Below are 12,456 nucleotides of genomic sequence, written 5' to 3'. Positions count from 1 at the left end.
GCCTGCAACAACACGGACTGCGCCTGCTACTCCTCCCGAAAGAAAGCGCCGGAAGCGGTGTCGCGAGGAAGCAGAAGAGGGGCAAGCGCTGAGGCGTCGGGCCAGGCTAGCGGCTAGCCCAACTTCGCCCAGCAATACCATCCATTCTCCTGGCAAATGTAACATCACTGGACAACAAAATGGATCACATAATACTGCTGAGATCAACGAACCGGACAGTAAGTAACTGCTGTGTGCTTTCGTCTTCACTGAGACTTGGTTAAATGACAACATTCCGGACTCTGCTGTACAACTGGAGCAGCTAGCATGCTATCGAGCAGACAGGACCATTGTAAAGGGAGGTAAATCACGAGGAGGAGGAATCTGTGTTTACATCCGTGGCGAATGGTGCCGGACACTGTGGTAGGATGCAAACACTGCTCACCACTGGCAGAGTTTATGATCATAAAGTGCCGTCCTTTTTACCTGCCAAGGGAAATTACTTACGATTCTGCTAGTGCGCAGTATACATCCCGCCTACCAACAACAACAGCGATAAGAACGCGGCTCTTAGTGAACTGTACCAGGCTGTCAGTGAACAACAGGCGGCACACCCAGACGGTTTCACCATCTTCACTGGAGATTTTAACCATGCTGATCTTAAAACTGTACTTCCAAAGCTACACCAGCATGTTGATTTTCCAACAAGAGGAGATAACATCCTGGACCTGGTCTACACTACACAAAAGGAGCATACAAAGCCACCCCTCCCCACATTGGACTTTCAGACCATATCACTGTTATGCTAATGCCCGCGCATACAGACAAAGGGTAAAAGCGAACAAACCGGGTTAAGTAAAGCAGGTAAAAGTGTGGCCTGAGGGAGCCTCCGATGCTCTCAAGACTGCTTTGACACAACAGACTGGGAAATGTTTAAGCAGGCAGCCACTTACAACAACCGGACAGACATAGAGGAGTATACAGACACTGTAACCTCTTACATCACCAAGTGCATCAATGATGTGACCCACACAAAAGACACATCATCACTGGCTAACTGGAAGCCATGGCTGACAGGGGATGTCCTCAGGCTGCTGAGGGCCAGAGACAAAGCCTACAGAGCTGGGATGAAGCTGGCATGAGAACAGCGAGCCAACCTGTCCCGTGGCATCAAGGAAGCAAAAAGGAATACACTCACAAGATAACCACCCACTTCAAAGACAGCAGGAACGCACAAAGCCTATGGCAGGGGCATTCCAGGCCCTCACGGACTACAAGCCAGCCACAGAGCTGTGAGAGCAACATCCCTCTGCTCAACAACCTGAACCGCTTCTTTGCTCGCTTGAGCACAAAACAGCACCTGCCCACAGAAGACCCTCTACATGAGCAGCCCCTGTGCCTCTCTGCCGACAAGCGTGAAGAGGACACTTGCTGCTATCAACACCGATAAGGCAACAGGTCCAGACAACATCCCAGGTCGATGCTGAAGGACTGCGGGGGGGAGCTTAAGGATGTCTTCACAGACATCTTTATCACTTCCCTGAAGCAAGCCATCGCCCCATCATGTTTCAAAGCTGCCACCATCATACCTGTGCCAAGAAAACTGCTCCATCCTGCTTCAATGACTGCCGCCCTGTGGCACTGACACCCATCATCATGAAGTGCTTTGAGCGGCTTGTCATGTCACATATCAAATCCATTCTCCCCCACCCTGGACCCCTTCCAGTTTGCATACCGAGCCAAGCGGGTCTACAGAGGATGCAATCTGCTCTGCCCTCCACCCAGCCCTCACCCACCTGGAAAAAGAGACTCATATGTGAGATTGCTGTTTATAGACTTCAGTTCTGCATTCAACACCATAATACCACAACAACTCATCTGCAAAACTTGACAAACTGGGACTCAGTACCTACCTCTGCAACTGGCTACTGGACTTCCTCTGTCAGGAGGCCCCAAGTAGTACGATGTTGGCAACAATACCTCAAGCAGCATCACACTGAGCACAGGGGCCCCCCAAGGCTGCTCACAATCTGTTTGATCTACTGCCCTCTGGGAAGAGGTACAGAAGCCTGCGCCCCGCACTACCAGACTCACCAACAGCTTCATACACCAAGCTGTAAGGATGCTGAACTCTCTCCTCCTCTCCCCTCCACCCTCAGCTACATAACATCCTGGACATTGGACCCACAATGGCCAGCCTGCACTACTCCACTTGCACACTTGCACACTTGTACACTTTACAACTTGTTGTTGTTGTCCTGAAAACACAACACTTCTGCTGCTCTTACATAACTTGCACCACTATGCCACTTTCTTTCTTACTTAGGTCAAACAGAACTACCCAAGCCTTTTATTGGCCTGACTTTGCACTAGTATTTTATTGACTGTCTATGCACAATTTCAACCAAATTTTGCTGCTCTTATTTTTCATTATTATATGTGCCCTCTTATTTACTTATTTACTTACTTTTTTGTTTACTTGAATGTTATGTTTGTCTGTGGACTTAAATTGGTAAAATATGTCTTGTCTTCACCGTGGGATAGTGAGAAACGTAATTTCGATCTCTTTGTATGTCTGGAACATGTGAAGAGTTGACAATAAAGCTGACTTTGACTTTGACTTTGACTTTAAGTCTATCGAACAACAGTACTTTCTTGACGTGAAAAATTATCTTTTAAATTCACACACATCATATGTGAAATTCGTGACACAATTCAAACTGGACCAAAAAATAATTGTTACCTCTCCATTAACTCCCGTTCATATTTTTTTGAAAGATAGGTCCCTTGTAGCGGAAGTAAAACGGAAGTCACTGGGACACTCTATACAAACTGGCCCTATTAAGACTACACATCCTGTTCAACTGCTTCCTCTGCCAAAAACTGTTTCAAAATAAAAGTCCTCATTACAATATTTCAATGTTAAACAATTTAACCCTTTAAACTACTGAACTTTTTAACTGTTCAGCCATTGTAACTGTTACTTGTCATCAACTATGACTCCTATCCACTGTAGTTAGTTAGCATGGTTAGCATAGTTAGCATTGCTAACATTGTTAGCAAAACTATTAAAAATTATTAGCTAAGTCAGCTAAGTAATATGGTTAGCATAGTTAGCATGTTAGCATTGCTAATATTGTTAACATTTTTAGCAAAACTGCTAAAAATAATTAGTTAAGTTAGCTAAGTAACATGGTTAGCATGTTAGCATTGTTAGCATGCGAATTAGCATAGCTACTAAAAATGATTAGCTATGTTAGCTAAGTCACATGTTAGCATAGTTAGCATGTTAACATTGCTAGCATGCTTGTTAAGATAGTTAGCATAGCTACTAAAATGATTAGCTAGGTTAGCTAAGTCACATGGTTGGTATAGTTAGCATGTTAGCATTGCTAGCATGCTAGTTAGCATTAGCTAAGTCACATGTTAGCATAGTTAGCATGCTAGTTAGCTAATGTTTTCATTTTTAGTAGTTATGCTAAGTTAACTAAGTTAAGTAACTTGGTTAGCATTATTATCTTTGTTAACATAGTTAGCATAACTACTAGCAAACATTAGAGCCATTCCAACTGTCAGTTATCGTCAACTATCTACCTAAATAATTTAACCATTTAAATTATCCACCTATTTAACTGTTCAGTCATTCCAACTATATTAAACCTTATCTACCAAGCAAATAATTTAACCATATAAACTACCCACCTATTTAACTGTTCAGTCATTCCAACTATATTAAACCTCATCTACCTAGCAACCAATATGGTTTGTTTTTACTCTGCATATTTTACATAATATTTTTTGCATTTTCATGCACTGTATTTCCTTCAGGAAATGCTTTTCTAGTTACTTTTTCTGCTGTTAGTGAATGTGTGTGTATTTTCTGTATGCTACTGAGACCTTGAATTTCCCTTGGGGATCAATAAAGTATCTATCTATCTAGATACTGACCCAACAACTTTAAAAACAAACATAAAACAGTGATAAAGGCATTTGTCGGGAAGAAGAATGTTTTGGTATTTCTCCCTACAGGATTCGAGCTAGATTATTTTGTTGCGCTGATTGGTTAGTTCGATCCAATTGTGCAGATACATTTTCCCACTATATCGGTTGAAACACGCCCCAATAATCATGTCCTAATGCCGAAGCTCCAGACATATATTCTGAATAGAATTGAGTTCTGGCTACGTTAGGCTAGCGCACAATGCTTATCGGAAGACAAATAAAAGTTAGTGTAGCGTAGCATGCTAATTATGCTAATCATGCTAATCATAAGGCTGTGGAACCGATCGGCCGTTTTTTTCCTATCACACATCCGTGTTCCCCCAGGTCTGCTACGCACTCGGTTTTAATCCCAAATGTTGCCGTATGGGTAAGATGTTTACCTATAGTTGGGTTTAATCCCAAATGTTGCCGTATGGGTAAGATGTTTACCTATAGTTGGGTTTAATCCCAAATGTTGCCGTATGGGCAACATGTTTACCTATAGTTGCGTTTCTCCCAAATGTTGCCGTATGGGTAAGATGTTTAACTATAGTTGGGTTTAATCCCAAATGTTGCCATATGGGTAAGAGCATCTATATAAAGGAGTCAGGTTGTGATGCAGCGGAGTAACAGCTGCTGGTGATGTAGTGGAGTAACAGCTGGTTGTGATGCAGCAGAGTGAGTAACAGCTGGTTGTGATGCAGATGATGTGATTCCTCAGAGCACTATTTTTACAACCGCTGCTGCCTGTACCACGTCCATTACGGACACTATCATCACTATTACCACTGGCACCTCCAGCTTTGTTGGGCAGAGGGTCGAAATAAGCATGGTATGCTTAGTGGACACTGACGCAAAGACGCACCTCCATTCACAGACGCACCGTGACTTATCACTGTCAATAGACGATCGATCGTATTCTCCAAAAGGCAGATATTCTTTCCACATTTGGTGTATTTCTGCTTCAATTTGTGCAAAACTTTGGCCTGCATCACTTTCGCGTTATAGAGGAAATGCACGTGTGTTTCTCGCGTACTTCCAAAAAACTTTCACAAACAAACATGAGCTTCAATCGAAGCTCTGGGTGTCTGCCAACTAGTGGTAAAGAGTACAAATTAGATTTTACACTGTACTCGAGTCTATCGTCTGTTTTATTCAGTAATGACACTTGTCGCAATATTGTGACTTGGGCGGTTAGAGGGTTAATTATTGTCGAGGACAATTTTCTGTTGGAATTAGATCCACTTTATTTTTATTTATTTGTTTATTTAAATTGTGGGAAAGAAAACCCCTTTGAAACTTCAGTTGCTACGGTGACCTGTCCTTCCATCCCATAACAGTGGCCTGTGCTGGCGGTGCCACAAAGGTGTTCAGAGTAATGGGCAGGAAATGTAGGCTTGTTGAATAACCCCCGGATTCTTTCTTTGTGTGTGTGTGTGTGTGTGTGTGCGTGCAGACGTGACGGCCATCATATTTGTGGTGGCCAGTAGCAGTTACAACATGGTAATTCGGGAGGACAATCAGACCAACCGCCTGCAGGAGGCGCTCAACCTCTTCAAGAACATCTGGAACAACAGGTGAGGGTGAGAGGGGGGGGCATCTGGAACAACAGGTGGGGGGGGGGCAGGTGGGACAATAGGTGAGGGTGGGCAGGTGGGACAGTGGATGGTGGGGGTTATGGAAGTCTCACATCTCTTTCTCTCTCCATCCATCCCTCCCTCTCTCCCTTCATCACTCCAGGTGGCTTCGGACCATCTCAGTAATTCTCTTCCTGAACAAACAGGACCTGTTGGCAGAAAAAGTTCTAGCAGGGAAATCCAAAATTGAGGACTACTTCCCTGAGTTTGCGCGCTACACCACGCCTGACGATGGTGAGACCACGCACACACACACACACACACACACACACACACACACACACACACACTTTCTCACTGTTCAACTTTCCGGTCATCTCCGCAACAGGGTTCCCGCGGATCCTTAAAAAGTCTGAAATACAACTTTTGGTTTTTAAGGCCTAAAAAGTCTTAAATACAACTTTCGGTTTTTAAGGCCTAAAAAGGTCTTAAATTGTCTGGGATGTCTTTAATTTTTTCGAAAGGGAGGTATTAAATTTGGCGTATGGGACCCGACAGCAGTGAGTGCAAGAGAGCAAAAATGTCTCCATCCGGTTTTGTGTATTTAAAACGCAATTGTATAAGTGACTAGGCTATATTAGGCTACGGGAGGAAGTGTAGTGGTTGCAGAGTGAAGATGTTTTTCACGGGTTTTGTTAAAGGTGTGAAAACGGTAATAATACAGTAAATATAACTGATGTTTTTGTAGAGGCCTGAGAGATATACAGGTAGCCTACTTGAGCGGGAGAATGAGCGGGAGAGTGAGAATGAGCGGGAGAGTGAGCGGGAGAGTGAGCGGGAGAATGAGCGGGAGAATGCTGGTAAGCCAGTTAGCGATAGTGGTGTAGCTGAGGCCAGAGAGATATACAGGTAGCCGTCGTGGAATGAGGAAGCCTATAGAATGAGCGGGAGAAAGAGCGATAGGGTGGCCATACGTTCGAATTTAGGCCGGACATATGGATTTTAAAAGCCCTGTCCGGCGCAACCTCAAGCCAGACGCTCATTTGTTCTCCTTTTGGAGTTAAGCTTTGGCATCTAGAATCTTTGCTCGGACGCAGCATCGCTTCACAAACTATGGACGCCAAGACTGCTGGTCAAATTATGCGCAGTGCTTCTGTCACTTCGCCTGATAATTTGGCGCAATTTATGAAGGAACCAAGTTGATCTGTTTGCATCTTTCCAGCGTGTGTTGCTGGCCTAGCCTAGGGAAGAAAATATCTGTCTAAGTTATAATACCTGTAATATCTGTCAGCAGCTTGCTTGCCAGCGTTTCCCAGTATAGGCCTACTTCGCAAAAGTTGTTAAATATAACCGCATAATTTTTGAATGTCAGGAAAAAAAAACGTGCTCATAATACGCGTGCGTGCTTGAGATGAAACCAGCAGTTTTCAGCAGGATCATGCAAGGAGGACCTGTCTCTTAATTAATTTAAAACAAGTCAATGGTTAACAATGTTTCAGTCAAGCTTTGGTTGGTTTAGATACATCTAGTATGCAAAATGTAAAGTAGTGGATTAACTTTAATTTGCTGTGCTGCATATGGGACAATAGATGCACATAGTAAATGATATAAAGTAGGCCTATTAAAATATTTAAATAGCTTAGTCTAACTTTAAAAAAAATATTGAAGGGAATCCAGTCCAGTGCACATGTCTTTGGCAAGTAGCCTAGGCTACTACAGACACAGGTGAAGAACAGTCAGCCTCAGCCAGTAAGCACAACCAAATATGTACAGCCAGCTTCAAAAGCAAGCAGCCCAGACCCTAAAATTGGGCATTTATAGCTGTGAAGGTAATTCACACACAATTATTTTTCTTTCACCAAAATATATTTGGGAACTTCTGTAGACATCCAAAATGGGGTGGGGGTTAAAATTAGTAGAAACAAAAAAACTTGCATAAAACAGTTTTAAGTTGTCGTATATATTTTTTGCCGTGGTATACTGTAGTCTTAATTTTTTGCATTTAGATGTCTTGAAAGGGTCTTAAAAGTCTTTAAATTTGCACTTAGAAAATGTGCAGATACCCTGCGCAAGATACATAGAACCAAGTTTTAGGAGTATAAATAGAACCCAGTTTTAGGAGTATAAATAAAACCAAGTTTTATTTATGCCCGCAAGAAAAGTAAAAACAAGTATGGATGGGAATAAACACGTGATGTTGCATAAGGCTGTCCAAATGATGCCATGGCAACGGGGAGCTGAAACATCAGGCTGCACAGCATCACACTCTCCTTGGCAACGGTGTGGAGACATCTCAGTGTGTGTTAACGGTGTAGAGACATGTCAGTGTGTTTGTGTTAACGGTGTCTCAGTGTGTGTGTGTGTTAACGGTGTAGAGACATCTCAGTGTGTGTGTTAACGGTGTCTCAGTGTGTGTGTTAACGGTGTAAAGGTGTCTCAGTGTCTGTGTGTTAACGGTGTAGAGACATCTCAGTGTGTGTGTGTTTACAGTGTAAAGACGTCTCAGTGTGTGTGTGTTAACGGTGTCTCAGTGTGTGTGTGTGTGTTAACGGTGTAGAGACATGTCAGTGTGTGTGTGTTAACGGTGTACAGACATGTCAGTGTGTGTGTTAACGGTGTAGAGACATGTGAGTGTGTGTGTGTGTGTGTTAACGGTGTCTCAGTGTGTGTGTGTGTGTTAACGGTGTAGAGACATGTCAGTGTGTGTGTGTTAACGGTGTACAGACATGTCAGTGTGTGTGTTAACGGTGTAGAGACATGTGAGTGTGTGTGTGTGTTAACGGTGTAGAGACATCTCGGTGTGTGTGCGTGTTAACAGTGTAAAGACGTCTCAGTGTGTGTGTGTGTTAACGGTGTCTCAGTGTGTGTGTGAACGGTGTAGAGACATCTCAGTGTGTGTGTGTTAACGGTGTCTCAGTGTGTGTGTTAACAGTGTCTCAGTGTGTGTGTGTTAGCGGTGTAAAGGTGTATCAGTGTGTGTGTGTTAACGGTGTAGACATCTCAGTGTGTGTGTGTTAACGGTGTCTCAGTGTGTGTGTTAGCGGTGTCTCAGTGTGTGTGTGTGTTAACGGTGTCTCAGTGTGTGTTAGCGGTGTAGAGACATCTCAGTGTGTGTGTGTTAACGGTGTAGAGACATCTCAGTGTGTGTGTGTGTTAACAGTGTAAAAACGTCTCAGTGTGTGTGTGTGTTAACGGTGTCTCAGTGTGTGTGAGTTAACGGTGTAGAGACGTCTTAGTGTGTGTGTGTGTGTGTGTGTGTGTGTGTTAACGGTGTAAAGACGTCTCAGTGTGTGTGTGTGTGTGTTAAGACGTCTTAGTGTGTGTGTTAACGGTGTAAAGACGTCTCAGTGTGACACACGCGGTGGGTTTCTCTCTTGCAGCCACTCCAGAGTCGGGGGAGGACCCTCGCGTCACCAGGGCCAAGTACTTCATCCGTGACGAGTTCCTGGTGAGTTTCTGCTCTTTAGCGCCACCGTGTGGTGTGGTGGTGTTCCGCTCAGGGTTTGTTAATGCCTGTGTGTGTGTGTGTGTGTGTGTGTGTGTGTGTGTGTGTGTCTGTGTGCGTGTCCAGAGGATCAGCACGGCGAGCGGAGATGGCCGGCACTACTGCTACCCACACTTCACCTGCGCTGTGGACACCGAGAACATCCGCCGCGTCTTCAATGACTGCCGAGACATCATCCAGAGAATGCACCTGCGGCAGTACGAACTCCTGTGATTGGAGGAGAGAGGATGACAGACTCCACCCCCTATCCTTCCTCTCTCTGTCTCACACACACACACACACACGCTCTCCCGTTCCCGCTCCAGCCCAGCATCCCCCTTCGCTGCCCTCCGCTGGTGACTGTGTCTCAGTTGAGACGACTGACTGCAAACATGTCTAACCACATACACACACACACACACACACACACACATGCCTGAACATGGCTAGGACTGCTAAACTCCCCCAGCACTCAGGACTGAGTCAACCAACACATTGTCTCTCTCTCTCACACTCACACACACACACACACACACACGCATTACCTGCGCATAACCCACACTTTCAATTCTATACTTTTTCCTGTCATAAGTTTTGCTCTCTGTCCCAGGCTTACCAAACACACCCATCAAAACATACTATCTCTCACACTCACACACACACACACACACACACACACACGCTCACTGTGCTCCTAGGCTGGGGGATGGGACTGCAGCGCCTGAGTGACCCTGGCCTGTTGAAATCCTTCTGCTCACGCTCAGATCGAGCCTCGCTGGGAGCCATTAGGATGACCAATCAGAGCGTAGGGGCTGGCTGTGAGGCCCCGCCCCTGCCGTGGGCTGTCCAATGGGGGACGTGGACTGCCCAGTGGACTTGCTGAGCTATATATATAGATATTTATATATGAGTGTATATAAATATGTATATATATAAATATAAATCTATATAAATATGATATCGTCCTGTATTAACACAAGTCAGCTCTTTCTGTTTGTTGGTCCCCTGTGTGTGTGCAAGCTGTTTTTTACCTCCTCTGCTCCCTCTCTCCCTCTCTCCCTCCCTCTCTCCCTCTCTCTTTCATTCTCTTTCCAGCACTTTTTTCTCTCTCCTCCTCTCCTCTCCTCTCCTCTACCTCTCTCCTCTCCTCTCTCCTCCTCCTCTCCCTCTCCTCTCCTCTCCTCTCTCCTCCTCTTCTCCTCCCTCTCCCCCTCCCTCTCCCCCTCCTCTCCCCTCCCTCCCTCCCTCCTCCCTCCCTCCTCCCCTCCCTCCTCCTCCCTCCCTCCCTCCCTCCTCCCCTCCACCTCTCCACCTCTCTCCTCCTCTCTCCTCCTCTCCTCTGTCTCCTCTCCTCCTCTCCTCTCTTCCTCCTCCTCCTCTCCTCCTCCTCTCCCTCCTCTCCTCCTCTCTCTCTCTCCTCCTCTCCTCTCCTCTCTCCCCTCCTCCACCTCTCTCCTCCCTCCTCCCTCCTCCCTCTCTCTCTCCTCCCTCTCCTCCTCCCCTCCCTCTCCTCTCCTCCTCCTCCTCCTCCTCTCTTCTCCTCCTCCTCCTCTCCTCCTCTCCTCTCCTCCCTCTCTTCTCCTCCTCTCCTCTCTTCTCCTCCTCTCCTCTCCTCTCCTCCACCTCTCTCCTCTCCTCCTCTCCTCTCTTCTCCTCCTCTCCTCCTCTCCCTCTCCTCTCCTCCCCCCCTCTCCTCTCCTCTCCTTTCTCCTCTCCTCTCTCCTCCTCTCCTCTCCTCTCCTCTCCTTTCTTCTCCTCTCTCCTCCTCTCTCCTCCTCTCCTCTCCTCTCCTCTCCTCCTCTCCTCTCCTCTCCTCCTCTCCTCCTCTCCTCCTCTCCTCTCCTCTCTTCTCCTCCTCTCCGGCTTCAGTCAGTCTGTGTTTTCGTTCCTGCTGGCCTGAGACAGGTGTACAGACTGTAAATGTATTATTTTGTACAACTTTATTGAAAAAGAAAGAATAACTTAGAGGTTCCCTGTGCCTTGATCACGCCTGTACGTGTACCATAAGCTGAGTAGGTTTCACTGCACTGTACAGCTTGGCTAACCCCCCTCCTACACACACACACACACACACACACACACACACACACACACACACACACACACACACACACAAGCACACACAGACACACACACACATTCAGAGACAAACTCACACACACAAACCCACTCTTGACATGTTACGCTCACACACACACACACACACACACACACACACACACACACACACACTGAGCAGTGCATTGTGGGTGGGCTGGAGGGAAGGGTGGCACTGTTTGTTCTCGAGGGGGGGCCTCCATCACCCACCTTTCTCTTGGTTTGCTTTGGACTTTCTCTGGGTTAGAAGAAGAAGTATTTAAAAGCCTAATGCTGTGTAGTCTCAAACAGAGGAAATCCTAACATGTTTTTATTTATAGAGATCTATGATAATATTATCTATCCGCGCTTTCCTGTCTCACCACCATTGGCCTACATGTTTTGAAGAGGGTCTCATTTAATTTGAGTTTCTTTTTGTTCTGTTTTTTTTTTAGCTTTTACTCTTTAAAGGAGTGGAGATTCCAAATGCAAAAACATTGCTTGTTTCTACATAAACCAAATTCTTTTTGCTAAAAAAAATGAAAAAAAGGAAAGAAAAACCATTTCATGATGTGTTGGGCTCATTCCTGTGACATCCCCCCCCACACACACATGTGTTGGGCCTATTCCTGTCTCATTCCTGTGACATCCTCACCCTCCTCAGATACACCCCCCACACACACACTCACACAAAATACTTACACCCCCTTACACACACACACACACACACACACACATATACATACTCACCCCCACACACACACACACTTTCAGACACTGAATAAAATGGGAGGCCTGTATGTGTGAACACAATACCCGAAATATTTTACCTACTGGAAATCATCTGGAAATATACTGGAAATCATCTGGAAATATACTGGAAATCACCCGGGTCTGCCTCTACTCTCTCTAGTGCTCAGTCCGGATGTCCTACGCATATCTGAACTCAAAAGGTTAACGCATGTGTAGACTCACATCTAGCGATGGCCGTTCGGTGCGTAGATTCACATCTAGCGATGGCCGTTCGGTGCGTAAACACATCGATGTGCGTGGTGATGACGTTCCGTGCAGAACGGATGGTGACCCATTGGTTTAACTGTAGCCTAGAAGTTTATGACTATGTCATAATTAAGTTCATCCATTAATTCTCGCTCATTTAAATTTTTATTTATTATTTAGCAGACACTGTTATCCAAAGTGACTTGCACATGTCAACTATATTACATGTCAACTATATTACATATGTTGACTATATTACAAGGGATTACATGGCCCCCGGAGGGGTCTTGCTCAAGGGCACAACGATAGAAGCCCTGGTGTGTGTGTGTGTGTGTGTGTGTGTGTGTGTGTGTGTGTGTG

At 45.5% G+C, this 12,456-nt stretch overlaps 1 protein-coding gene across 5 annotated transcripts in view; it reads left to right on the top strand.

The window, feature by feature from the left end:
• Positions 1-9,556, top strand: part of gnas (GNAS complex locus) — a 68,154-nt gene extending 58,598 nt beyond the window's left edge. For all 5 annotated transcript variants that reach the window (XM_048254828.1, XM_048254827.1, XM_048254826.1 and 2 more), the window contains 4 exons: positions 5,417-5,537; positions 5,701-5,831; positions 8,918-8,985; positions 9,109-9,556. In XM_048254828.1, the coding sequence (XP_048110785.1) occupies positions 5,417-5,537; positions 5,701-5,831; positions 8,918-8,985; positions 9,109-9,255 (467 nt within the window). In that variant the 3' untranslated portion in view covers positions 9,256-9,556. The remainder of the gene's footprint in view (positions 1-5,416; positions 5,538-5,700; positions 5,832-8,917; positions 8,986-9,108) is intronic.
• Positions 9,557-12,456: the final 2,900 nt, after the last annotated feature.

Source organism: Alosa alosa, chromosome 10 (assembly GCF_017589495.1).
Source record: "Alosa alosa isolate M-15738 ecotype Scorff River chromosome 10, AALO_Geno_1.1, whole genome shotgun sequence".
NCBI lineage: Eukaryota > Metazoa > Chordata > Actinopteri > Clupeiformes > Clupeidae > Alosa > Alosa alosa.
This window is presented reverse-complemented; position numbering and strand designations above follow the sequence as displayed.